General features: G+C 57.4%; 3 protein-coding genes across 19 annotated transcripts in view; 1 reads left to right on the top strand and 2 right to left on the bottom strand.

Annotated features, from left to right (window-relative positions):
- Window positions 1-11824, bottom strand: part of RNF123 (ring finger protein 123) — a 30660-nt gene extending 18836 nt beyond the window's left edge. For 8 of the 11 annotated variants that reach the window (XR_013357919.1, XM_077858846.1, XM_077858848.1 and 5 more), the window contains exons 1-17: window positions 9774-9905; window positions 8151-8269; window positions 7785-7869; window positions 4654-4733; window positions 4423-4517; window positions 3999-4053; window positions 3801-3886; window positions 3423-3509; window positions 3129-3196; window positions 2844-2969; window positions 2347-2461; window positions 2160-2264; window positions 1622-1747; window positions 1376-1468; window positions 1231-1304; window positions 354-471; window positions 55-154 (exon numbers count right to left, since the gene is read on the bottom strand). Coding sequence is in view for 10 of the 11 variants with exons in the window: in XM_077858846.1 (XP_077714972.1) it covers window positions 55-154; window positions 354-471; window positions 1231-1304; window positions 1376-1468; window positions 1622-1747; window positions 2160-2264; window positions 2347-2461; window positions 2844-2969; window positions 3129-3196; window positions 3423-3509; window positions 3801-3886; window positions 3999-4053; window positions 4423-4517; window positions 4654-4733; window positions 7785-7869; window positions 8151-8232 (1495 nt within the window). In the remaining variant the exon portion in view is untranslated. Of the gene's footprint in view, window positions 1-54; window positions 155-353; window positions 472-1230; window positions 1305-1375; window positions 1469-1621; window positions 1748-2159; window positions 2265-2346; window positions 2462-2843; window positions 2970-3128; window positions 3197-3422; window positions 3510-3800; window positions 3887-3998; window positions 4054-4422; window positions 4518-4653; window positions 4751-7784; window positions 7870-8150; window positions 8270-9773; window positions 9906-10171; window positions 10302-11696 lie in introns of those variants that run through there. The other 3 variants (XM_077858843.1, XM_077858842.1, XM_077858849.1) reach the window with 3 other exon arrangements.
- On the top strand, window positions 10628-15346 carry MST1 (macrophage stimulating 1). Of its 5 annotated transcripts, none has more exons than XM_077858858.1 (18): window positions 10629-10767; window positions 11414-11561; window positions 11635-11747; window positions 11853-11967; window positions 12047-12183; window positions 12258-12378; window positions 12495-12613; window positions 12801-12969; window positions 13101-13231; window positions 13314-13416; window positions 13566-13702; window positions 13790-13825; window positions 13906-14026; window positions 14204-14281; window positions 14411-14557; window positions 14635-14741; window positions 14844-14983; window positions 15112-15346. In XM_077858858.1, the coding sequence occupies exons 1-18, from the start codon at window positions 10674-10676 to the stop codon at window positions 15271-15273; spliced, it is 2178 nt and encodes a 725-aa protein (XP_077714984.1). In that variant the 5' UTR covers window positions 10629-10673; the 3' UTR covers window positions 15274-15346. The 5 variants fall into 5 exon arrangements, with proteins under 5 accessions (XP_077714985.1, XP_077714984.1, XP_077714987.1 ...); XM_077858861.1 differs by having other exon boundaries at window positions 12258-12374; window positions 12785-12969; XM_077858862.1 differs by lacking the exon at window positions 13101-13231 and having other exon boundaries at window positions 12258-12374.
- A 359-nt stretch (window positions 15347-15705) lies between these two features.
- Window positions 15706-24748, bottom strand: APEH (acylaminoacyl-peptide hydrolase). Of its 3 annotated transcripts, XM_077858854.1 has the most exons (23): window positions 24599-24748; window positions 24391-24523; window positions 23748-23874; window positions 23242-23335; window positions 23066-23141; window positions 22815-22978; window positions 22544-22681; window positions 22355-22446; window positions 22238-22278; window positions 22030-22151; window positions 21448-21508; window positions 20098-20195; window positions 19820-19855; window positions 19413-19464; window positions 18488-18576; window positions 17916-18054; window positions 17356-17439; window positions 17195-17275; window positions 16754-16842; window positions 16458-16648; window positions 16245-16347; window positions 16061-16167; window positions 15706-15973 (listed from the first exon to the last, which is right to left on the bottom strand). In XM_077858854.1, exons 1-23 carry the CDS (start codon window positions 24608-24610, stop codon window positions 15868-15870), a joined length of 2235 nt encoding a protein of 744 aa, XP_077714980.1. In that variant the 5' UTR covers window positions 24611-24748; the 3' UTR covers window positions 15706-15867. The 3 variants fall into 3 exon arrangements, with proteins under 3 accessions (XP_077714980.1, XP_077714981.1, XP_077714982.1); XM_077858855.1 differs by lacking the exon at window positions 19820-19855; XM_077858856.1 differs by lacking the exons at window positions 23748-23874; window positions 24599-24748 and having other exon boundaries at window positions 24391-24527.
- Window positions 24749-25601: the final 853 nt, after the last annotated feature.

The following is a 25601-nucleotide window of genomic DNA, read 5'->3' on the forward strand; positions in this document are numbered from 1 at the left end:
CATACAGATATAAATCCTCCACCCGCTATCCAGTGCCCCAGGCAGGGGGCCGACCTTCAATGCGCTTCTTGAGCCTCTGGCAACCCCGTTCATAGGCACGCCTCCGAACACGCTCCTCGGCGGTCTCATCCTTCACATCCTTACTGTCTTTGCCCTAGCCAGGAGCAGTGAATGAAAGACAGCAGGACTCACCCAGGACTCAGCCAGGCCTGCTTCAGCCAGGAGACCACCCCTCCCTCCCCTGCCCCATAGACCAGGCTGGAGAAGGGGCCACCCATGCTAAGGGCCGAGTGGCTCAGATATCCTGGGCCAGCCCTCACTGTGACCCTGCTTGCCCATCTCCGTGGACCCACCTCCCTGCTGGAGCGGTGGGGCCACCAGGTGGTGGGGATGAGCTCCTGGAGGCCAGCCTCCTCCACTCGCAGGGGGCTCTTGATATAGAAGAAGACCACAGACCGAAGCACGTCGAAGCTGGTGGTAGTCAAGGCAGAGATCTGCTCACCAGAGGGCGCTCTGTGCATCCTCATGGGTTTTTCCCGGGAAGCCCTCTCCAAACTCACCTATCCCACCCTAACGGGGAACCACAGCTTATTATGAGCCTGTCTCCCCGGACCATGAGCCCCGATAAAGAACCATGGCTGTCAAGCCCAATTCCCAGCAAATGGACAAAAAAGGCTTGTCGCAGTAACTTGAGATTGAGAGGCAGGCTGGAGAGAGGGCCTGGTGGTCTCTCCGTCCTCTAGCTGTTTCTGCCTCCAGGAGGCTGAAGACCCCACCCAGACAGAGAAGACGGCTACCAGCACAGGCTTCTCGGCCAGGGCCCTCCCTCCTGTGACACAGTCCTCAAGGCTGCTGGGGAGCAGGAAGAGCAGAGTCCTAAAAGACCTTGTAGCGACCCCCACCGTGGGACTCGGAGAAGGAGCGGTGCTTTGGCTGCAGAGGCCAGCGCCTGGTGGCACCTCCACACCTCCACACGGTGCAAGAGTCTGCAGCCACCCAGAGATCCCTGCGCAGGCTGACCAGCTGGCCAGGGGCCTTTGTTCTACCCTTCCTGCTCTGTTGACAAAGTGTCGGGAAGGCTGGGTTCCAGAAAAAGGACTCACATCTTGGGTGGCTCTGGTCCCCGGCCTCCCTGGGGACCCCTGACCAGAGGTCCACTGCCCTCCCCAGCCTCTACTGACCCTGGAGGACACCACATGTCCGGCCCACCAAGCAGCAAGGGGAGGATACAGGACGTTGCTAAGCAGAAATTTGCGGGACTTCTCATGCCTCAGGATGGCGATGGTGAGCCGCAGGTAGTGGATCTGTGGGGAGTGGGGGTTCAGAGTGGGCAGCTAAGGCCCAGGGGGCTCGGGGCAGGGACAGGTGCTCCCACCTGCAGGCCCAGGTCTGGGACGATGGGAGAGAATCGGTAAAGCCGCAGCAGGGACATCATCAAGTGCTTGAGGCAGTCCTGCACTTCATGGTCCTGGGGGAGAGAGGCCGCGCTGCATGCCTGCCCAGTGGAGGCCAGGCCCCAGGCAGCCATCTCAGGTCCTTTCCCAAGCCCTCCCTCCCGGGACCTCTCCCATCTCGGTGGGGCCTGCCATCTTGGCCTGAGGCCTGAAGTCAGGAGCCTCACCTCCATGAAGAGCCACAGAAGGTCGAGGACCTGACGCACCACGGACTGAGCCTGCACAGGGGTGCCTGCTTCCATGACGCCCCGCAGGAAACTCATGAGCACGGCTTCTACCAGGTACACCTTGCGCTGCACCAAGGCCAAGGGCAGGCACTGGTAAGGCAGCGGCCTCCCGCCCCACCCATGGCACTCCTGCCCAAGCACGTGGTCGAGGCCACGGGCAGAGATGGACTCCTGGGCTTCCTCAAGCAACCCCAAAACACAGATGAGCTCTTCCAGGGTCTGAATGAGACACAGGAAGGGCCATTGCCCCAGAGCACCTCAGTGCTTCGCACATGCAGTTCCCTTAGTAGTGACATCATTCCTGCATCTTCTAAGACATCCCCTGATACCCTTGGCTGGAAGCATCCCCTCCTACCCTGGGTGACATCCTCGATGCCAGGTGATGGTGCAGAGCTTCACGCACCTCAGCTTCCCAGCCCCTAGCACAGGCATGTACGCTACCACGCTGTGCCTCTCCCCCTCCCTGGCGTCCCCTCACCAGAAGCGGTGCGAAGCGATGGAAGATGTGGGCCAGTGTGAGGAGGACAGTGGGCTGGCCTTGCAACTGCCACTCAGAGCTATTCTTCTCCACCAGCCGGCCTTCCTGTGTGTAGGGGAGAGAGGACAGTGAGGAGCAGAGGGCTGCAGAAGGCCCTCAGCTCACCCAGCCCAGACCCCTGGCTCACCACAGAGTCCAGCTCCACGCTGAGCACTGCCTGGAAGCAGCCTAGCAACTTCTGTGCCCGTACTAGGTCAGCGCGGGGCGGGTCCTGCAGGGGCCGGTAGCCTGCCACTGGGTAGGTGGCACAGAGTTAAGCCGGCAATACCTGGTCTGTGGCTCAGACACACCCACCCCTCTCCGCTGAGACCCGTGAGGAGGCACGTAGGCTCCGGGGCAGGGCTGGGAAGTCAGAGTACTTGGTGCGCAGCAGAGCTCTCCTGCTCCGGGGTTGTACCTTCTCCTGATGCTTCACCTCCTTCTGTTCCACACAGGCAGCAACAGTACCCACCTGAGGAGATTGCTGCAAGAACTGAGCTCCTCGGCACCCACCTAAGCTGTACCCTCCTCTCTCTTTGAGGCAGCCATGGCCTGCCACCAGCCCACAGAACTCCTGGGGCAGGGAGTCCTTCATCCCTGCTTCAAGAGCTTCCATGTAGTCCAGACTTCTTCCCAAAAGGATATCGCAAGGGACGGCTACCAAAGTTGAAGGCCACAGACTCCTTGAAGGAGAGGCTGATGGCTGGGAAGTAGGCCATGCCCAGGCCCCTGGACAAGTTCTCAAAAGCGGTGCCCAGTGACACGCCATTCCTAGAGCAGAAGAGAAGGCCTGTGAGCCAGTGCTAAGAATGATGTGGCCCAAACAAGCCAGTGAGCAAGGCTCCATTGTGCCTGTCCACTTTCAGGGTACCAAAGTCGGCCTGGCCTCTGGAAGGAGGCCAGGCCTATGGGTAAAGGCAGGAGACTCACAGGCAGAAGGACAGAGTGCCATCGTCCAGGTCAATGAGGCAGCTCACGATGTCCCCCGCTGCCCACGCCTACCAGAGGAGGACGCCTTACAGATTCACAGAAGCCCAGCAGCCTGCCCACTCCACCTTCTGGGCTGTGTCTCCACTACCACCCAGGGGAGGTGACCATAAATACAGAGGACCTAAGTCCCTGCCCCCTCCCCATGCCCTACAGTCTCTTGAGGCTGCCCAGTGGCTTCTACCAAGCTGTGAGGAGGGACATGGGCAGGTGGACTACAGGGGTCTTGGTCCTCACCTTGCCATAATTTGTCGTGGTCACATTCCACTTGCGCACCCGGTTGCCATCATAGGCATAGGAATTGTGTGTATCTCCAACTCCCTCCTAAGGAGGAAGTGTCTGTAAGGTCCAGGGGAGGTGGGAAAGAGCAGAGCCAGAGCCCACCAGCCATCAACCTTGGACCCACAGAGCTCTAGAGAAAGGGGCTGATGCTCTGGGAGAGAGTGATTTCCTGGGATGAGAGGCCCTAGCATGCAGTGGGATGCATTCCCCCTCTAGAAGGCAGTCTGGGTGAGGGTCCTGAGCAGACTTCGTGTGGTCTGGCAGGTTGCCTGAGTCCCAGTGAGGCCTGCAGCGACAGCAGGCCTCCCTGGGAGGGGCCCTCTCCACGTGTACCTCCTGATTGAAGCGGCAGTTGATAGTGCACCAGCCAATCTGCATGAGCCCCTGAGAGGAGATGAGCACCTCGTAGACCCATTTCCCTGGAATAAGCCGAGTCAGGACTAGCAAGTGAACAAAGACTGCCTCCTGCCTCAGACCTGGGCTCACAGACTCCCTCCCAAACACCTGGGCCACAGCAGAGCATGGTCTCACCTTTGTACACGCATGTGGTAGAGCGGATAGTACCAAAGTTGCTGTGCCCGATCACCTGGGTGAAGAGTAGTGAGGGGTGAGCCTCCTCTCCAGCACACAGACTACCTCCCCAAGGGGGAAAGGCCTCATCCCCAGCTCAAGGCCAATACTGTGCCAAGCCTAAACAGGGTGTGGGGGCCCTAGGCCTGTGTCAGAAGGGATTCTAGGTCAGGAGCAGGACAGGAGGGGCCTGTGGCTGTGTCAGGAAGAGCTTTGGGCCGGGGTCACACCAAGAAAGTCTCAGGGCTGTGTCAGGAGGGTTTGGGGGCTGAGAACTCAATGAGCCCATTGGGAGGGGTTTGCGGCTACAGCATCATAAAGAAAGGTAAAGAGGCCTAGGTCACATCAGGAGGAGCTTGGATCTGGGGCCCTTGCCCTCACTCACCCCCAGGAGGTCATCGTCCACCAGAAGAAGCCCTTCGAAGCCACCCATATGGTCCAGGACCACAGTGGATGGGCCAAGCCGGCCTTCAACCTGTCCTGAAAAGGAGGGCGGGTGTGGGCAGGGCAGAGGGTCTGAGAGAATGCACAGAGGGCACTGAGCTCCCCAGGGCTCCCAGGACCCCCCTGAGCCTAGTCTGGCTCCCCCAATCCCATTCTGGAAACTGCCACATACCCTGGCTCTCCTCATCCTCATCCTCTACATGTAACAGCTGGTCCAGATGCTCTGGCAGGTTCTGGAAGTTCAGGGGTTTCCTGGGGAGAGCAAGAGGCTGCGAGGGGCCCAAAAATCGTTGAAACCAGCCAGATGACACTCAACCCCTGCCCTCTCCCTCTCCTCGGAGCTTTAGTCCAGACAGTGGCTGCCTGGACTCCAGGAGAAGTGTCGTGTCTAGTCCTAGATTCTGGGATGCTGGGGGCCAAAAGGCCAGATTATCCACTAAACTAAAAAGTACTAGTTCAGTGTGGTACTAGTACTGGTTTAGGACTTGAAAAAGAAGAAGAGCCCTCCCTCAGCCTTGACTCCTTAATCTGTAAAAACAGAACAGCAGCTATATGTCAGAGATGCTGTGAAGATTCCAAGGCATAATGCAGGCCCTCTGCATAGCCCATAACCTGCCAACCCTTGAGGGACTCTGTTGATCTGTCTGGAAGAGAAAGGCTGGGAGAAGTACCGACTCCCAAGGTGGCCTATACCAATGACAACTAGGCAGGCCCTTGATTCCTGATCTGTGGTACCAGCCGGGGAAATCCGGACTAAAGGAGACATGTCTTGGGATGATGAAGGGCCAAGCCCTCTGAGCTGCTGGGTGGCTCTGTCCTGTACCCACCTATACAGGAGAGTGGGGCACATGGCCTACCGGCTGTCTGCCCCAGCCAGAGGGGCTGGGGAAATCTGAGTGGCCACCTTATCATCCCAGCACACATGCTCAGAGGAAAAAGGCCTCTGCCCAATCCTGGCCAGCTCTTTCCTGAGCACAGCTGCTAAGAATAGCAGGGAATGGGGTAGCAGTAATTAGCAAGGCTCGAATAGAACAGAGACCGGTGCCCATCTGGATCCAGCCCACAGACTGCCGGCACCTGCTCTGTCACCTCTGATCCTCCCTCCCTCCCTCCCACTGGCCTAGAGGGGAGGCTCTGGAAGAGGACATAGATGGGCCAAAACTCCAACTCTCTGGCAAGGTAGCATCAACCCTGCCTCAGGAACCACATGCTCCCCTGCCATGAGGTATTACTGAGCTGTAGGAAGTAAAGACACACGAAGCTCCCTCCCTATTCCTGTTCAAGGCCAGCTGGTGGCCATACGATGGGGTGCCCCACCAGGAGCAGGGAAAGTTCAGTCAACCCCATCTCTAAAGACCCAGACAGGCCCAGGGATAAAGGCTTCCATCCCAGCAGTGCTTATCAGCCCCCACTTGGGAAGGCTGTTCTAGTTTTGTGCCTGCTCTCAAGAGCAGCTCGGGGCAGCCAGCCTGAGACAGCCTTACTGAGAGCCTGCAGCACTGCCCTTTGGCCAACCCAGCACTCGTCTGCCCTTTCTGGATTGCCGAGGCCCCAGCCCAGGGCTCTGCATCCACATGAGCGCTGACTGATGGCCCTGCCACCTGCTCTTCCTCCTGGCAGCCACAGAACCGGTGGCAGCAGGACCATTTCTGATATCACATGAGGTTGGGATCAGATGGCCCTGGGAACAGGCCAGGACTAGGGTTGGCATGGAGGTGGGCAGTGGCCCTCCACAAGTAGGAATCCTAAGGCCACCACAGCCATTTAAATGTAACAGGCAATAGCGTTGTCCTTTCCTTTGGGTCTGCCCAAAGAGCGGAGACTGTGGAAGACAGGATGGCCCAGCTGGCAAGGGGGCTGAGGTATAGGGACACCCATGCCTCACCGCAGGAAGGCAAGATCCACATGATCCTTTAAAGAAAGAACTTAGCAATAGTCTTACATACAGTTCAAATGCTCCAGCCACATGATTCCAACTTTCAGCATCTTTGCAGCACTGTTTACAAAAGCAAAAGCACTCCCCCACCCCAAACCAGGGCAGCGCTAAAGGCTACAGCAGATCCCTGGCCCTAAAAGATGCCCACCAAGATTAATGTGGAATACAGAAATAAAAAAACACTCAGGAGAAAAATTTTAATGACCAAGATAGGATCTAAACTTCCATATACTTTTGGAGGTAAGGGATCTGTCCATTATCCTGATGGCAGTGATGGTTTTACAGGTTATTTGAATTAAAACTTACTGTATATTACCCTTTAAATACATGTAGTATATTGCATGTCAATTATTCCTCAATAAAACTTTATTTTTTTAAAGATTTTATTCATTTATTTTAGAGAGGGAGGGAGATAGAGAGCAGAGAGGGAGAGGGAGAGAGAGAAGCAGACTCCCTGCTGAGCAGAGAGCTCTATGTGGGACTTGATCCCAGGACCCTGAGATCATGAACTGAGCTGAAGGCAGACACTTAACCAACTGAGCCACCCAGGTGCCCCTAAAACTTTTCTTAAAAGAACTGAAAGTCGGGGTGCCTGGGTGGCTCAGTCAGTTAGGCATCCAACTCTTGGTTTCAGCTCAGGTCATGATTTCAGGATCATGAGATCAAGCCCTGCATTGGGCTCCATACTCAATGCAGAGTCTGCTTGAGATTCTCTCCCTCTCCCTCCCCTACCACCCCTCCCCACACTCATGCGCTCACTCGCCCATGTGTTCTCTCTCTAAAATAAAAATATAATCTTTAAAAAAAAAAAAGAACTGAAGGTCACAGAAAATTTTTAAAAAATTTTTATACAGCATAATCCAAACTATATACATCACAAGATAAGGAAAACAGAAAGAAATCATGTTCAAATGGTCATGTCAGAATAATATGTTTTTTTCTTTTTCTTTTAAGTTTCTGTTCAATTGCACTTGTAACTTTGATATGGATAAAACTTAAAAGCACTCAACTTGCAAGGAAAAGGGGTTGGTTTGGTCTGTACTTTATAAGTTCAGGCAGAGGCTACAGAGGATGGAGATGGGATCAAAGTGCAGGCAGGTGCACCAGGGACCAGATGCTGACTGTAGAGTAGGGGTGAACTGCTATCCTAAGGACCGAATGTGCACCACCTCCCTAACCTCCACAATATCCTCAGAAGGAAGGTACTAACACGGTAAGGAAAGAGGAAGAGGCAGATCCAGAATGCAAACTCTCTGGCCAGAGGTCTCACAGCCAGGAGTGGCAGAGGGTGAATAGAACCCAAGCCAGCCTATCCAGAGCCTCTCTGACTGGTCCTTCAGAGTGAGGGGCTACCCACATGGCCATACCTGCTGGTGGCTGCAGTGGGCGCATGCTCAGGAGAGGAAAAGATGCGGTGCAGGTAGTCATTCAGTAGTTTCTCGTGCACAATGCCTGTTCCCCCAGGGAAGAGAGCGAGAAGGGTCACATGGTCAGTGCCGCTACCAGACTGTGCTGGCCCTAAAGGCTCCTGGTCCTAGGCCAGCCACAGGGGTCAGGAAACCAGTCACGATGGGTGTACTGCTCCACAGCTACTGATGGAGAAGATCTGGCTCACAGGTACAAGGGGTGCAGCAAAGCCTGAAGCTCATCAGACTTGGGACTTTACTGCCTTTGTCTTTTCCTCCTCCTTCCCTCAATACAAGGAGCCTCCTCCCAGCCCTGCCAGCCCTTACCTGTGACCCTGGACTTCTCAGCGTCTGATGTCAGCCTGTAGCTCTTACGGGAGAAAGACATGCCGGACCCCTTGGATGCCATCCTTCATCTCTTGTGGGCAGCCAGTGGTCCTGGGGGGCTAAACCAGAGGGAGGGCCTGTCTATTTGAAGCCAGCCAAGGGCCTCTGTACTGACCTCAGTTCTGGGGTGGCAAGAAGGCCTGGGAGCAGGTGAGCCAGGTGTATGCACACTCATACACAAACCAATCCCAAGCCACAAGAAAGCAGAGGCATCCCAGTTTCCTACACAGGAAGGGTGGCTGGGGCCTGGGCCCCACCATGTTCCAGTTCCGAGCACAGTGCTGGGCAGGGAGTAGTTGCCAGATAGAGGTTTGTTGTACCAAACGAAATGTCTCAACCCCAGGAAAATTGAACCAAAGGGTCCAAAGTGAGTTGGCCTAGAGACAGAGACCCTGTTTCCTTCTCAGGGTCTAGACCCACACTGGGTCTAGTTCATATCCAGTAGAGAGAACCCTATACCACATCCCCCCAAGTGTGGTCCATCATCCAAGGGCTTGGTGCCATCTCCAGCTATAAGTCCTACTATCACCCAAGGCCAGGATCTTCCCTTCTCTTGTCCAAAGGCTTGCTAGTTTTCTTCTTCCCACTCGCACACACAGCCTTTCATCCCATCAGAGCACCACCCTTGCCTAACCGTCATTGCAGACCCTGCTCTTCCCACTGCTGTCCACCCCTCACATGTCATAGTGTTGCCGCAGCTGCCTCAGAAGATGCACTAAGTCACTGGTGCCTCAGTGATCCAGAGCTAGGCTGTCCAATGCAGTAGCTGCAAGCCATATGTGGCTATTTACGTTTGAATTAAAACTTAAAAATTCAACTTCTCAGATACACTAGCCACATTCCAAGAATTCGGTAGCCACGTAGGGCTACCAGTTACTGTCGTAGACACTGAAGATACAGAACACTTCCGTCACCACAGAAAGTCCTATTAACGCTAGTCTGGAGCCTGGCCTTCTAGCACCTCTGGAGACCGCACTCCCTTCTCTGCAGCCCAGTTCCTTATCTCACCTCACACAGGTCTCTGTTCCCACCACACACCCTTGCCCATTCACAGTCTGCACCACGCCTGCCCCTGGGGAAGATGACTGTCCCGCCTTGCCGCCTACGACAGGCCCTCCGCAGGCGTCCATGACCGCTGCCCCTCTCACACCAGAGGAGGTGCAGGGCAAATTAGACCGGGTCACTCATTTGATCAGCAAACCTTCCAGACACCACTCTGGGTGTCAGGTGCTGAGGACCCAGGTGACAGGGGGACCTTGACGTTGCTCGGGGATTCCCTGCCACGTCGATCCTGTCCAGCCCCGCTGAAGGATCCTGGCTCGGCGGAACCCAACCGATCCCATCTGGGAGCCCAAGGACGCAAAGAGCAGCGCATGTCTCCCCCCCAAGTCGCCCCCGCCCGGCCCCAAGCTCCGGGGGATCCTCCAGGCCAGCTCCAGCCCGGAGTCTCTCATCACAGGCTGCAACCCCTGAGCGGCGAGCACCCTCACGCTGGGCCGGCTGCGGCCGCAAGGGGAGCCGCAGGGACGCGCCCCGCTCGGAGCCCAGCCGCCCCTCACTCACCCCCAGCCTCGGCCGCGGCGCCCCGGCTCACAACATCCGCCCAGCCTCTGGTCTACGGTGCCCGTCCGGGGCCAAACCGCGCGCTTGTCGCGCACGCGCATCGGCCCGCGCCCGGCGTCCGCGAGAGAGCCCCCTCGCGGTCTCCAGCCAGGGGGTTCCCGGCCTCGGCTTGGGCAGACGGCTCAGCTGCCTCCGACCCCGCCTGCGCAGAAGCTCCTAACCTCGCCGGGTCCGAACGCTGCTCCCTACCTGGGAGGCCCAGGCCGCCTACCTCAGCTCCTACCCGTCCTTGGAGGTCTGGACCAGAGATCCCTAGGAGGTTTGAAAGGCTTCTGGCCGGGGCTCCTGCTGCCTGTCATTCGCACTTCCCTTAGGGCCAGACAGGTCCCCTCACTTACCTTTCCTGGGATGGCACCTGTGGCTCGGCAAGAGGAGCCTCTCTGGGCTCTGCTGCCAGGGGCGTGGGCTGACCTGCTTACAGCTGGCGGTGATAAGTCAGCAAAAGGGGCAGGCTGCTTTAACGCTGGGTCAGGGAACATTTGCCACTTTACAGGGAAAAGCTGAGGCTCAGAAAAGATTAATATACCAGCAGGGACTGGAACCCAAGCTTCTGGCAGCAACCATGTCCACACCATCGTTCCCTTCAGAACACCATATGCTGCAGGGGGTCTCCAATCCCACCCCAGAGCACATCAAGTGTTCCCATTGAACCTTTCCAACACCTACCCACTACATAGGTCAGGGGCTAACCATTCCAGAGTAACGGCCCCTGCATTTCACCCAGGGGCCTGGCCCCACCCCCATTCTTGCCACTGACAGGTCAGACTCCAGCAGGCCTGGGGTGGGGGTGTGGAGGCAGAGCCACCCAATCCCGTAGGGACAGGTTTCACAATTTCCCGGATGGGCCTGTGGTGGGTCACAGTGCAACTTCCAGCCAGGAGGATGGGGTGGCTCCCACTCCTGCTGCTTCTGACGCAGTGCTCAGGGGCCCCTGGTGAGTGCTCCCCACCCTGATCCCCCATATGCCTTCAAGAAGGAGTCAGCCCTAGGCCCATCCTGCTATTCAAGCCAGGAGTTCACTTTCCTAGTAGGAATGGAGCTGCAGTGAGAGCTCTTGGCTTCTTGTGCAGAGCTGGGCAGCCCCAGGAATACATATAGGCATTTCCTACTTTAGGATGTCTGCTGTAGCATTGAGGCAGTGTGGGAACTGCACAGATGCATGCGCACATGCAGGCAGTTATCCCTCACGAGCCTGATCTAACACTGACTAACCTAGCGTATGCCCTAGTGCTGATGAGAGCCCAGACTTGGAGTCAGAATTCCTGGGTTGGGTCTCTGCCTGGGTAATAGGACAGCTCTGAGCCTTAGCATTCTCAGCTATGAGATGAAATAAGCTCCAGAGGACAAGCACCATCACCCACTGCTCTCATTATAGTGTAGGTTTTAGACTTGAGCCTAGTGCCTTGCCTAGTAAACATGACCACTAGTGATAACTACCATGTCTGGGTCTGCTTCTCCCACTCTGTACAAGGGTCTGACCCCTGAACATGCCCATTCTAGAGGCCTTGTAGCTTTGATCCCCTCAATGAAGTGTGGATGTGCCGACATAAATGCACTGACATGCATTCCTATCCCCGCAGGGCAGCGCTCGCCCTTGAATGACTTCCAGGTGCTGCGGGGTACAGAACTGCAACATCTGTTACACTCGGTGGGGCCTAGGCCTTGGCAAGAGGATGTGGCAGATGCTGAGGAGTGTGCAGGGCGTTGTGGGCCCCTGCTGGACTGCAGGTAAGTGACTACAGGATCTAGATAAGACTGGGTGGCAGGTGAACCTAGGTGACCCTGTGCTTCGTCCTCCCAGGGCCTTCCACTACAATGTGAGCAGCCACGGTTGCCAACTGCTGCCATGGACCCAATACTCACCCTATACAGAATTGCAACGTTCGGGGCACTGTGACCTCTTCCAAAAGAAAGGTAGGTGCTGTGGAGAAGGTGGGCCTGTGGAAGGTAGGTGCTGTGGAGAAGGATAGGGCTGCCGAGGTCTCGGGCCTCATTGACAGTGAGGTCTCTTGCTTCCAGACTATGTGCGGACCTGCATCACGGACAATGGGGTCAAGTACCGGGGCACTGTGGCCATCACCACTGGCGGTCTACCCTGCCAGCACTGGAGCCATAGGTTCCCCAATGACCACAAGTAAGCCCTCCCCTCTGCCTGGCCTGGCCCCTGCCCCCACCCTAACACGCACTGATGCATTGCTGCTCTCTATCCCCAGGTACACGCCCACACTCCGGAACGGCTTGGAGGAGAACTTCTGCCGCAACCCTGACCGGGACCCTGGAGGTCCCTGGTGCTACACGACAGACCCTGCAGTGCGCTTCCAGAGCTGTGGCATCAAGTCCTGCCGGGAGGGTAAGCGACTCTAGGTCGAGACTGGAGGAACATGCCCACTCCCGTCCACGAACCCACCGGCCTTGTCTTTCCAGCCGCTTGCGTTTGGTGCAATGGCGAGGATTATCGCGGCGCAGTGGACCGCACCCAGTCGGGACGCGAGTGTCAGCGCTGGGACCTGCAGCATCCGCACGCTCACCCCTTTGAGCCGGGCAAGTACGTGTGGGCTGGCTCGGCACCATGGGGGCCGGGTTAGGGGAGAGCCCAGGGCTCCAGGGGCCAGACAGGGCGTGAGTCCCAGGGTCTTGTTCGCGCCCCGGTGCCGCCCCCAGGTTCCTTGACAAAGATCTGGACGACAACTACTGCCGGAATCCTGACGGCTCCGAGCGGCCCTGGTGCTACACCACTGATCCGCAGGTGGAGCGAGAATTCTGCGACCTCACGCGCTGCGGTAGGGCTCGGGGGCGGGGCCTGGGAGGGCACCTGGGAAGCGGGGGGGGCGTGGCCTGCCTGGGGAGAGAGGAGGGACGCGGCGTGACCCCGCGGAGGGCCCAAGGGAATTGGACTCGGCCTCAGCCCCAGCCCCAGCCGCGGTGTCAGCTCCCACCCGGGCTCCGACCAGCCTCGGTCTATCAAAGGGTCCGAGGCACAGCCGCGCCATGAGTCCACGACGCTCAATTGCTTCCGTGGGAAAGGCGAGGGCTACCGGGGCACGGCCAACACCACCGCCGCGGGCGTGCCCTGCCAGCGGTGGGACGCACAGAAGCCGCATCAGCACCGTTTCGCGCCGGAGAAATATGCTTGCAAGTGAGGTGGCGGGCCGCCGCTGGGGGGCGTACCTTGCGGCTGAGATCTCAGGAGTGGGGTCCCGGGGCGGGGTTTGAAGGAAGGCGGGGTGGGCTGCGCCTCGCCCGGAGCTGAGAGGAGCTCCCGCCCAGGGACCTTCGGGAGAACTTCTGCCGAAACCCCGACGGCTCGGAGGCGCCGTGGTGCTTTACGTCCCGGCCTGGCATGCGCGTGGCCTTCTGCTATCAGATACCGCGCTGCGCGGACGACGTGCGGCCGGAAGGTAAGCCCCAAGCTGGGACTGGAAGCTTGGAGCGGGAGGGCTGGGGCGAGAAGGCGCTGACCGTCGCCCCCACCCGCTGCAGACTGCTACAACGGCGTGGGAGAGCGGTACCGCGGCTCGGTCAGCAGGACCCGCAAGGGCGTCCCGTGCCAGCACTGGTCTGCGGAGAAGCCGCACAAGCCGCAGTGAGTCCGTCCTCGCGCCGGCCCTTCCTGGACTAAGGCCACGGGCTCCACCTGGGCATGGCCCTAAGGCGGCACGCCGTCGCCTCTCTAACTGGAGCCTGGCAGGAGTTTGGGATTCCCCTGCTGAGACTGTGCCCTCTCCCGCCCAGGTTCACAGCCATCTCCGCCCCCGACGCGCATCTGGAGGAGAACTTCTGCCGGAACCCGGATCGGGACAGCCACGGGCCCTGGTGCTACACTACAGATCCGGGGACTCCATTCGACTACTGTGCCCTGCGGCGCTGCGGTAAGCGCCACGCTCCCTTGAGGCTTGCCCCCAGCCTCCACAAACAAAGGCTGGCTCCTTCAACGCAGGTGAACTTGGTTCTTTCAGATGATGACCAACCACCATCCATCCTGGAGCCCCCGGGTATGCACTTGGGCCATTTGTGGGTTGGGGCCTCTAATGGGGCCTCCATCCAGTTTCCTGAGGCCCATTCTATCTCCCAGACCAGGTGGTGTTTGAGAAGTGTGGCAAGAGGGTGACTCGCCTGGACCAGCAGCGCTCCAAGCTGCGAGTGGTGGGGGGCCAGCCTGGGAACTCACCCTGGACAGTCAGCTTACGCAACCGGTGAGACACAACTGCCTCTCTCCAAGAGAGGAGCCAAGGGTATATCCTTATCTCCTCTGCCCTTATACCAGGGGAGTGGGAACCCGTGTTCCTGGCCTCAGAGGTCCTGGCCAAGAGATGGCAAGTCCAGCCTGTGTCCTGGAACTCATTGTTGTCTCCTAACCTCCACTCTTCCAGGCAGGGCCAGCATTTTTGTGGAGGATCCCTAGTGAAAGAGCAGTGGGTACTGACTGCCCGGCAGTGCTTCTCCTCCTGGTGAGCCTCCCTTGGGTCTGAGGATCCAGTGCCACCCCCCATCTTTGTCTTCCCCTTAGCTACTTTTCCCACATGAGCGTTGGGGAAGCAGTCTGAGTCATGACTAATCTAGCAGAACTTCTCTCCCAGCCATGTGCCTCTCATGGGCTATGAGGTGTGGTTGGGCACCCTGTTCCAGAACCCACAGCCGGGGGAGCCAGGCCTGCAGCAGATCCCCGTGGCCAAGATGGTGTGTGGGCCCTCAGGCTCCCAGCTTGTTCTTCTCAAGCTGGAGAGGTATGACAAGTCAAGAAGGTGTGTGGTGGGGCTGAGCTTGTGGACTTACATGCTGAGCACTCTTGTTCCCATTAAAGACCTGTGACCCTGAACCAGCGAGTGGCCTTGATCTGCCTGCCCCCTGAGCGGTATGTGGTGCCTCCAGGCACCAAGTGTGAGATCGCAGGTTGGGGTGAGACCAAAGGTAAGAAAGAGCACAGTGCAGGGGCATGGACTATCCCAGGCCAGGAGGTCTAGACTCAGATGCTACCCAGAGGCCCTCTCCTCCCCATTCTTATCATTGTAGGTACAGGGAACAACAAAGTCCTAAATGTGGCTTCACTGAATGTCATCTCCAACCAGGAATGTAACATCAAGCACCGAGGACGCATACGGGAGAATGAGATGTGCACTGAGGGACTTTTGGCCCCTGTGGGTGCCTGTGAGGTCAGTACTGGGGCACCCGTTCCCAATGTAGAGAAGGCCCAGGAACCTGAAAGTGTACTACTTCATCCCCCAGGAGGCTAGTGTCTGCCTTGGCCCAGGGCCCCCTTACCAGTTCTTTCATCTACCAGGGTGACTACGGGGGCCCACTTGCCTGCTTTACCCATGACTGCTGGGTCCTGGAGGGAATTATAATCCCCAACCGAGTGTGTGCCCGGCCTCGCTGGCCAGCCATCTTCATGCGTGTCTCTGTATTTACGGACTGGATTCACAAGGTCATGCAGCTGGGCTAGGCCCAATCTCAATCTCATGTACTTTGGAGAGCACAGAGCTTCCTATCAGACATAAAGCTGCCTCTTCTCTTTATACCTGTGCAGGGTGCTTCTTAGCCTCTGCTGGGAAATCAGTGGGTGTACGCCCTTGCTAGGGCCTAGGTGGCTCAAGCCTAGCAGTGCTGGGCGGGGAAACCTCATTTAAGCCTACCTTAACCTGCAGGTGCTGTGGAAGGGCAGGGCCTCACTAGTTGCCTCGATAAAATGGTGGTAAGAGAAGAGGGAGCTAGCCTGGTAACAGGCAGCAGCTGGGCCTCTCACTGTCCCCTCCCCCTCACACTGGAGGTGGGTGAGGTCCTTAAAGTTACCACACCCAGGGCCTATGGTCTCTGAACCCCAAAGATGAGGCTGGAGTTCAGGATGGCTTGGTACAAAGTACCAACAGGAACCATACTCTGTGTCCTCATTTATTATGACCGTAGAGCCTACATTCCTCGGCTCACCCATCCACAGAGTCCAGAGTCCAAGAATCCTCTTGCTGATCTTTCAGACCCTGGGGCTCTCCAAGACCGAAGTGTGCCTTATGCCAACCAGCTCATGCAGGGAGGCAGAGCTTCAGCTGCCCAAGTGTGTGTGCAGCCACAGCACAGCATTCATGAAGCTGTCTGACTCCACCTCCACTTCTGAAAGTGCATGGGTGCTTTTGGGATACAGCAGGAGCCTGTAGTTGTGCAGTAATGTTTCAGGTTGGAGGGTTCTCCCCTGCTCCCCTGCCCACCAGCTGTCAGGGGTGTCCTGCCACACTCACCGAACAGGCACATTCCGGGCCTTGAGGGCACGGTAATACTCCATGCCCTGCTTGAAGGGCACACGCCGGTCCTCCTGGCCCAGCATCAGCAGCAGTGGCGTCTTTACCTGGGGACATGGGGAGTGGTGGTGAGCTGGGCTCTGGATAGATTGGCAGCACACCAGGCAGGGGGAGGGCCACATACCTGAGGGGTATACTTGATGGGTGACTTGTCCAGCATCTCAGCCCACACACTGAGATCTGGCAGGCAGTCGCTGCTATAAGGGAAACCAGCCTCCACCACGCACCTGTAAGAGATTGCACTGAAGCAGGCCCAAGGAGCCCTGGAGCCTGTGGGGGCTCTATCTGGGGTATGAGACAACACAGAGAAGGGCAGGGACCTGTGGAGCACACCCACCAGTCAGGGATGTCAGTGGAGCCCATCATGGAGGCAATGTTGATCACAGGGTTCCTCGCCACACAGGCACTATAGGTCTCAGGGTACTGACCAATCAGGTGGCAGGAGAGGAAGCCACCATGGGAACCACCCATCAGAGCCACTCGGTCAGCGTCAAAGTGTTCCTCCTGGAGCACCTGCTCTACTGCAAACTACAGGGTGGGGCAGAGTGTGCTGCAGCTGGCTGCCCACCTGAATGAAACACACCCCAATACGGTTGACCCTCCAGCCTATCCAGAAGCCCCAGCCCCTGCTACCTGGACATCCTTCACATCCTGGTGGCCCACTTTGCCAGGAAGGGAGAGGATGCTGTCCTGGCCAAAACCCGTGGAGCCTCGATAGTTCACTGGAGGCCAGGGAGGAAGCAGATAAGGTGGTCAGTGACATTCCCAGCCCCCTGGATGCACTTTCATCCCTTGTGAAGTAGGCCTTAGGGCCAGCTGCACCACAGACTGTCAAGGCATGGGGCCAAGAGATTTGAGGCTATTGCCCAGGGACCACAGTACCATTTCCATGGAAGTCCCATGTTATTTCATGTTGTGACCACGCCGTGGAGCCTGAGGCTGGGCCATTACCAGGCTGCTGGTGCCAGGCTGCAGACAGGCCCGGAGACTAGGGTGCTACCCGTGGTGCTTACAAACCAGGCCACCCATCACCCTCCACAGCCCTACCACTGCTGTAGGGCTCTGCTTACTCACCTAGGAGTACTGCAAAACCCATCTTGCAAAGCATGGCTGGGAACAGCATCCAGGCAGTGACAAAGGATGAATGGGGTCCCCCTGCAGACATGGAGCAGAGAGTGAATGAGCCAGCTAGGATGGGCAGTGGGAGGGCAGCAGCTCTTAGACTGGATGCTTACCGTGGGGCATGACCACCATGGGCACTTGGGTCTTATCTGGAGGGTTGCTGGGCTGTAGAAGGATTGCTTCAAAGTCAAGGCCAGCTGCAGGGAGAAGGCAGGAGTTAGCAGAGCCAGTGCTGCTGCTGAGGTGTTTCCCCAGCAAAGGCCTGAGCTGCAGCTGCAGGTCTAGGGCTGACCTCTGAAAGAAAGATCTGGTCAAGGTAGCCTGCATCAAGACACCTGGGACTCCAGGTGGCTCATACTCCTCCTGTCTTAGTTGGGAGACCCACTCTGTCAGGACAGCATTCTAGATGAGATGTGGTCAGAGGCCTCGAATAAGGTAGCATCTTTGGGCTTTGGTTTCCCTACCACAGAGGATCTGGCCTGGTGATGCCCAGTCCTGATATCCAGACTAGGTGCCCACATACCCAGACACTACTCCCCATGACCATGCACAAGAAGAACAGGAGGTCTCTTAGAGGTAATCCCAAGAAACGTCACAATGTGAGGGAGGGGCACAGAAGGGGTAATACGTGCAGGGAACTTGGGAGGTGTCCCTCTGCCCTGGCCCAGCTCACCGAACTGTACATTCTCTTGCTCTGGGGGTGGCTGCAGTACCCGGATGGCCCAGGAGATGTCAGAAATAGGCTCGGCCTCTTCCAGGGACACCCACAATACTGTCTGCTCCTTCCCGGCAGGAGGCAGGAACCCAACTTTCTGCCAAGGGGAAAAAGTGTGTCATAGGTGGCTTGGCTGCCTCTGCCACGTGGGAGGTGGGCAGCTCTCACTATGCTAGGCCTTTTACCACCTCGAGGGTACATCATAGACTAATGCTGTGAGCTGGTATATGCAGAAGCACTCCCACATAAACACACACCCTTCCCTCCTGAACTTTTAGGCTCTGCTGTGTCCTCTGCTGTGCCAGAGGACTGGGCACTTTCCTGGGTACCCTATTCTTTATAGAGCAGACCTACACCTGGTAGTAGCTCCCCATGGGTGCCAGACCCCTATGGACCATGCTGGGCTGGGACCACTTCTCGGCCTCCCACATGCTGACCAACCACAGTCAGACTCAGGCCAGCTCCCTGACCTGGGGAGCTCTGCCTACACAGAACCCTCACTTCCTGGTCCGGGGCCCACCAACACTCACCAGGCTTGGGGGCAGGCTGGGCGTGGAGAACTGTGCCACCATGAGGTCCCGGTCAATTGTGAGCAGCTTCCAGCTTCCACCTGACCCCCCTGGAGAAGGCAGATGCCACCACCTTTCCCCCACCCACTCCCTGCACAGTCAGAGCCCCAGGCCAGTAGCTCTATGTCAGAGTGTCCCTTTCATCCCGAGAAGCAAAGGAACACCCACAAAAGGGCTGTCACAAACACCCAACTGCACACAGCCTTGGGTGAGCCTCTTGCTTAGTACCTCGTTCAACCAGCAGATGCTAAGCCCAGGGACTGGCAAATCTGGGGACACAGCCGACCATGGCATGTCCACCTACAACTTAGTGATTGCAATCAGCAGGGGTGGCAGGTAGGCCTAGGGGGGTGGAGTGGTGCTGATTCTGGGCATTGGGGTCCAAGGAAATTCTTAACCAGGGACTGTATGATGAGATACAATTTAGGAACAATATTTTGGAACTTCTGTGGAGGAAGGACTACAGTTAGGGCAGGTTGAGAACTCAAAAGATATTTTAGGGGCAGAATCAAAGGCCCAGATAAGAGAAGGATGAGGGGGCCAACGTAGAGTTTCTCATGGGCCCTGGGATAGCAGAGTTGCCTTTGCCTGAGGTTTTGGAAGTTGGGGGAAGGATGACTCTGGCAGATCTTGGCAAGAAAGAATTTTGTAGGTTTGAGAAGCAGGGGATGTGCTGAGTCAAGGCCAGGTTGTGCAGAGCAGAGTGGAGCAGGGGAGGCAGTCTGTTGGCTGGGAAGGTCCTGCATGGTCAGGGTCCTTGCAAGATGCAGTAAAGGCTGCGGGACAGTCAGTGGTGCAGAGTGGCCAAGGGTGCCACTACTGCCCCATGTGCTGGAGCTCCATTCCCACCCCTGGCCTGGCTGGCCTGCTCACCCGCCCTGCTCACCAGCGGTCAGGGAGGTCACACTGCCCATCTGGGTGTCCACAACAAACAGATCCTGAGGCAGAGGGGAGGACACATGTGGTACCACATCCAAGAGCCCTATGGGTCCCTCTCCCACCTCTCGACCCTCTTAGGGACCCCTGGGCCAGGCCAAGGCTGTGAACAACTATGGCAATGGCTCTTTAGTTGCCACTGGTAGTGGTCTGGAGGCCTGGACTCAAATCCCAGCCCCATCACAACTTGCAGAGTGACTCTGGGTAAAGCAAGGAATGCCTCTGAGCCCCTGAGCTAGTATGAGAAACAAATGATATCACACTAAAGAAAAAGAATCTTGGCACACTGTGAGTGTCCTTACCCACATTTTTTCTCCCCATCTCCATTAGCTCTCTGTTTAGTGTTTGGGGACCCACCTGGTGGCAGCTGCCTCGTCCCCCAGCTGGAAATGCCTGGGGGAAGGGGAATTGTACCTCAGCCTCAGGAGAAAAGGCCAAGGGCTCTGCTGTGGGGCACCAGAGCAGGCAGGCAGTCTCCTTAAGAAAAAGTCCAGGACAGGGGCAGGCAGGGCCTAAAGGGGCTTGTAAGACCTGTGGCAGGGCATTCCACCCAGCAGTGTGTATATGCTATACCCTGGGCCCAGGGTTCCTGGAGGTTGGTCAGGGGGGCTGCCTCTCAACATAGGGCCCCTTACCTGCCGGCTACGCTGAGCTGAGTCGAAAACCACTCTTTGGCTGTCAGCTGACCAGCATCCCAAAGGCAGAAGGCTGCAGTAGATCCCAGAGAAGTTCTCTGCAAAGATGGGAGGGCTGAGGCCACATCCAGCAGTGGAGGTATGGGAGGTCAAGCCTATGAGGCCAGCTGGGTTGGAGAACTCTCCACCCCCCAGAACCCCTGCAACTGTGACAGAATGGCAGTCCTATACATGGGGGTACCTGAGGTGATAAGGGGCTGCCTGAAGAGGGGGCTGGGGGCAGAGGCCTCTGAGTGCCAGGAGAGGCAGAGCTCAAGAGCTTCTGAGAGCAACCATAGCTGCTTGGAAGAAATGCACTGGGTCTCCTATGTGTTGCTCTTACTGGGCCCCTGGTAGGCACCAAGTGCTATAACCAAGATGATACTGTCTGTCTGTCCATGATGGTGCTCAGCAGAATGCCTGGCAGAGGCACTCTGAATAGATCTATTCAGATCTATTCATATAGATCTATTCAGACCTATACTCTGAATAGATTTAGAGGGGGCTGAATAGATTCCACATTTGATATCACTCATTTAACCCTTACTATAATGCTATAAAGAAGACAGAGGCTACCACCTCCCACAGATAATAAATGGAAGCTCAGGGAGATGAGGATGCTGTCCGAGGACCTGTCATGGTTAAGAAGAGATCCCACTGATTCAGCAGCTTAGATAGGACAAACACTACAGTGGGGGCTGGGAGCAGGACAGTGTAGCACCCTTGAGCTTGTGGCTTCTCCAGGACTTTCCAACCTAGTGTGCTTTCTGAGGCCCCCCCTTGAGCAGAGGCTTTAACCAATCACTGGAAACACAAGCTCTGCCTAGGAGTTGCAGCATGGAAATGAAATCATCTAAATCAGGCAGCCCCGGTGGCACAGCGGCTTAGCGCCGCCTGCAGCCCGGAGTATGATCCTGGAGTCCCGGGATCGAGTCCTACGTCAGGCTCTCTGCATGGAGCCTGCTTCTCCCTCTGCCTGTGTCTCTGCCTCTCTCTCTCTGTGTCTCTCATGAATAAATAAATAAATAAAATCTTAAAAAAAAAAAAAAAAAGAAATCATCTAAATCCCCTGCCACCTTGGGCGACTCTGATCTCAGCTTTGGTCCTGCTGACTTCTATCAGAACTGTTCCCTAAGGTGAAGGTTCTGTTCCCCATGCAGGCTGGACACGGGGCTGGCCCAGTAGGGTGGGACACTTCAGATAGAAGCCAGAAAAGAAGAGCTGAGGCAGCTGGCCCCACACAAGGATAACAGATGGCAGGAAAACAGAGCTGTAGGCTCTGCTGCACCTAACTGGAGACATACCCCTTACCTCCCAGTTGCCGAGGGACGACATCCACCACCACCGAGGTGACCTTGGTATACCAGTCATACTGCAAAAGAACACACTGGTCAGGCCCACCAGGGGACTGGCAGTGTCCTGAGGGCACAGAGCTCTTTACCCATCCTCTTCTCTGACCACCCTGGGTAGCCTCGGGGGAGGGGAGGACCTGAGACAAGCCTGATGTATTTCTTTTCTGGTAACCTGGACAGATGCCCAAAGGGGCCTGGGACTTTCCCAAGGAGTTGCTCTTGGGCAAGGACTAATACTTTGTAACTGCCAGCTACATCCCAGCCCCTTGTTGAGCCTGATCACGGGCAGATGAGAAGCAAAGGGAAGAGCATTCTTGTAGATAGAGGAGGCTCTAAGGTGGCGGGTCCTGACAGTGCAAAGCCCCTGCCAGCACGCTCAGCCTCTAGGTCCTGCCCTAGGAAAACAGACAGAACTCACACCATCACTGCACCTAAGATAGGAGGTCCAGTGAGGGGCCCATGGGGAGATGAAACTGACCCTTCAGCTCCCATCCACCATCGTTTCCTTTTGCTCACCACTCCCCACCCTCCTCCAGCTCACCAGACACAGCTGGCTACACTGATGATGGGGGACCAGAGATGGGTACCGCAGGTAGACAATGCGACACTGGTCTGGGCTCAGCCGGGGAGAAGACACAGCCAGAGAGTCATCTGAGAGAAGCTCTAGACCAGACGAAAATGTGAGCATCATACAGGCCGGTAGGGCCAATGTATGTGCCAGCAAAGCACAGGTAGGCACCAGCACTTACCACATTGACCCCCAGTGAGATCCACATAGTATAGGGCTGACCTGGAACCACCAGAGAGACACTCAGTTTCAGGCCAGACTGAGCTGAAAGGCCCCCTGCCCTGCCCCGCTTCCTCACCTGCGATTGGTGCAGAAGCGGATGCCCAGCCGGAAGGGCTCATGCCACCAGCCTACAAACACCACGCCTGTGTCTCCAGGGGCCCAGAATGCCTGTAAACAAAACCCCAGGGCAAGGGTGAACAAGGGGCAGCGGCTCAAGCAGGGCCCCCACACTCCCAGGAGTGAGGCAGGCTGAGTCAGTGCTAACCTGTCCAGGGGACACACTCTCAGGGACCCCTTCAAGCACAGAGATGTTGCCACTCTCGACATCCAGCACGCAGAGCACAGGAGTGCTTTTGGAAACCATGTTTTCTCCCCAGTCTTCATAAAACACAAACTGATCCCCCTAAGAATACAAGATACTCAATGTCCAGCCTGTCTTTCCTCCCCAGTTCTGACAGGCACGATGTGGGCAGGAAGCACACCGAGCCCTAGGCGGCCCCGGAGGGCCTTCACGGACTGGCCATAAACATGAGCACCTTGATGGCCTGGTCTGGTTTCTTCGGCCTGGCCATCTCCTCATCACTGCTGCTGACGTCCAAGGCTTTTGTCTGAAAGAAGGACTCAGTCTTTGGGCGCTTCTTCTCTGCCACATACAACAAGTGTGTCTCCGAGTGTGACCAGGACAGGCAGCCAAAGCAGTCTGGGTGTAAGGAAGGCTGATCAGGGGGAGACCTGGGTGATGGCTGCCCCTCCTGTCCACCCTGTCTCTCACCAGCCAGCTGCCTACCGTCCTCGTACACAAGCCCATGTTTCTCCAGCAATGACAGGTTGAAGCTCTTGAGCTTCCGGTTCTTCTCCCAAACCTGAGGACATCTGGGTGTCAGGTTACCTGCCCCCCCAACAGAGCCTCATCTGTGGGACTGAGCCCCCTGTTGCCCACCACCTGGTCCCATACAGACTCACCTCCAGGAACTGCTTCTCCTCCCCAGGGCTTGTGCCTCCAGCCTTGCGCAGCACAGCTTTCATGGCGCCCGAAGGAGAGTCTCTGCTCAGCAGCCTGAGGAGGACACGGGGTAGGAAGTCAGGATCACCACCCACACAGTCCCATCCTGCCCCCTTATTGGCCACAACCTCTTAGACAAGATTCTTGAGACTGGTCTCACCTCCGCCCCTACAGCCCTTACAGCTCCATCATGGCAGCTGGCCTTGCCTCTCTTGCCTGGGGCACGGGCTCTACTCTCCCCAGCCCCCCTGAAGCTCCATGGGCTCTAGTTCAGGCTCAAGTTTGAACAAAGTCTCCAGTGCTCATCAGGCCATGTCAATTGAGACCACATGAGCTCCCAAGGGGCAAGAACCTGGCTCCTAGTCTTCCTTCAGGGCCCTACCTGCACCATGGCACATGGCAGGCCTTCATAAAAGGCTTGCAGATGGCTGTGGCCTTGCCCACAAGCTTCTTCCCTCAAACTTACTCCCCCCGGGTCTCCACACTGTTGCCTGCAGGCCCTGAGAACACCACTGAGTCCCCATCATGGAACACCAGGTACTGGCGGCAGAATCGAATGTTCTCCATGCGTTCCAGGTCCCTCTGGGTCCACTCTGTGAGGAGGCATGAGACTTAATTTGAGCTGACCAGTCCCAGTACAGGCTCCTTTCACCCCCTCACAAGGAAAGCCCAGGCCACCCCTGCAGTCTTTCTGGATATGCTGGAAGCAGGAGGGACAACACCTGGCCACAACTCAAGTCTAGGCCTGAGCTAACAGCATGTCAGAGAGAAACCACTACTGCTCCCAGCACGTACTCCCACCCTCATACTTGAGGGGAGGCTGGCACATGTATGGGATATGGTGAGGGGTGAGCCTACAAGGCCCACACCGTGTATCCCGGTCTGAATTCTATTCCCACACCGTCAACCATGCACTCAAAGGCATCGTGCCTTAACACACCGGGCAGCGTCCCTCACACACCTGTATGAGGGTGCACCCTCCTACACCCACTTTCTGCAAACCACTCGAGTGCACTGTCAAGCAGCAAGCCCTCCACATCTCCCGCTTCTCCGCGAAAGTGCACCGCCCCGGAATGGGCCCGCCACTCGATCCCCCTCCAAACACACACCGGTGTGCACCGTCCGGTAGCGGCCCCCGTACTGCGTGGTGACATCCGGGCCCAGGCTGGCGGCGCTCAGCGCGGGCTGGCGGCTAAGGCCCCGGTACAGCGCCGCCGCCTCCTCGGGCTCGTTCAGCAGCACCTGCGCAGGGGACACACGAGGGTCAGACCCGGCCCGGGCTGCAAGGACCACGGGCACCGCGGGCCGAGCCCTCACCTGGCGCTCCATGGTACCTCTCGGCCGCCGGGGCGGGGCGGCGCGTGCGGGCGCCCGGAAGTGAGGCTCCAGAGGGCGGGCTGAGGAGCGGCTCCGCCTGCGCCACAGCCGTGCCGCGGGAGGGGCGGAAGCTTCGACCAATGGGCGAGGACCCTAAGCAGGGGGCGGGGCCTCGAGGGTGAGGAGGCGGGGCCTGTGAGGGAGCTGTCTGAGCTTTGGACCCGGAGTCCTGGAGGCGTGGGGGGCAGGGGCCTCGAGGGAAAGGATCAGCCTCTTCGGGGCGGGCGGGCAGGTCAGAGTCCAAATCCCAGGCCTGGTGCTGGGAGGGGAGGGAATGAGGTGTCCGGGGAGAGAAGCTGGCTCTAGGAAACGGAACACAGGATCGGTCTCTAGACAGTGCGAGGCCTGTGACCGACGACGAGGCCCTCGTGGGTGGGGTGAGGCCTGAGTCAGGAATAGCCAGTGGGATGAAAGAAGGTCGGTCGGACGGGGGTAGACCCTAGGAAGGATGCGGCCGGAGAGGGACACAGATCAATGGAGCTTTGTAGATAGGGGCGGGGCGGCGGCTGAGCCCATGACGGTGAGGGCGTGGCTCGGAGAGGCGAGGTAGGAGCCGAAAGTTCCCCCACAGGCATCACCACCCGCCGGCCTGGGACTGATCGTTGGCTCCGTCCTTGTCCATTACGAGGCAAACATTCACCAGCAGGTGCCAGTCCATGCCAAGATAAGGAAAGATCATCCCCTCAGCTGGGAAAACTCGAGCTCCATCCTAACCCAGCAAGAAGCCCAACAGCCAGGTCAGGCCAGACTCCCTTCTCTGGGCTTTGCTTATCTTTGCATTCATACTTGGCAGCTGAAGTCAGAGGTGGGGTCGTGAGAGGTCAGCGGCTGGGGCCAGATGTCATAGGTCATAGGTGACAGAGGGCAGAGCAAGCTGGCTGAGCGAGCTTCCAGGCAGATGAGAAGGATCGCGCAGAGCCCTGGGTCGCAGGGCAAAGAAGGG

This window comes from Canis aureus, chromosome 19, assembly GCF_053574225.1.
Source record: "Canis aureus isolate CA01 chromosome 19, VMU_Caureus_v.1.0, whole genome shotgun sequence".
NCBI lineage: Eukaryota > Metazoa > Chordata > Mammalia > Carnivora > Canidae > Canis > Canis aureus.

Bases quoted from the DNA above. Each gene is read 5' to 3' on its own strand.
- MST1 (XM_077858861.1), top strand. From the start codon at position 10,674: ATGGGCCTGTGGTGGGTCACAGTGCAACTTCCAGCCAGGAGGATGGGG. The intron at 13,703-13,789 runs GTAAGCGCCACG...TGGTTCTTTCAG, and splicing joins CTGTGCCCTGCGGCGCTGCG to ATGATGACCAACCACCATCC. The intron at 14,742-14,843 runs GTAAGAAAGAGC...TTATCATTGTAG, and splicing joins AGGTTGGGGTGAGACCAAAG to GTACAGGGAACAACAAAGTC.
- APEH (XM_077858854.1), bottom strand. The intron at 23,336-23,747 runs GTAAGTTTGAGG...TGTCCTCCTCAG, and splicing joins AGTGTGGAGACCCGGGGGGA to GCTGCTGAGCAGAGACTCTC. The intron at 22,152-22,237 runs GTAAGTGCTGGT...CGTCTGGTCTAG, and splicing joins TCTCACTGGGGGTCAATGTG to AGCTTCTCTCAGATGACTCT.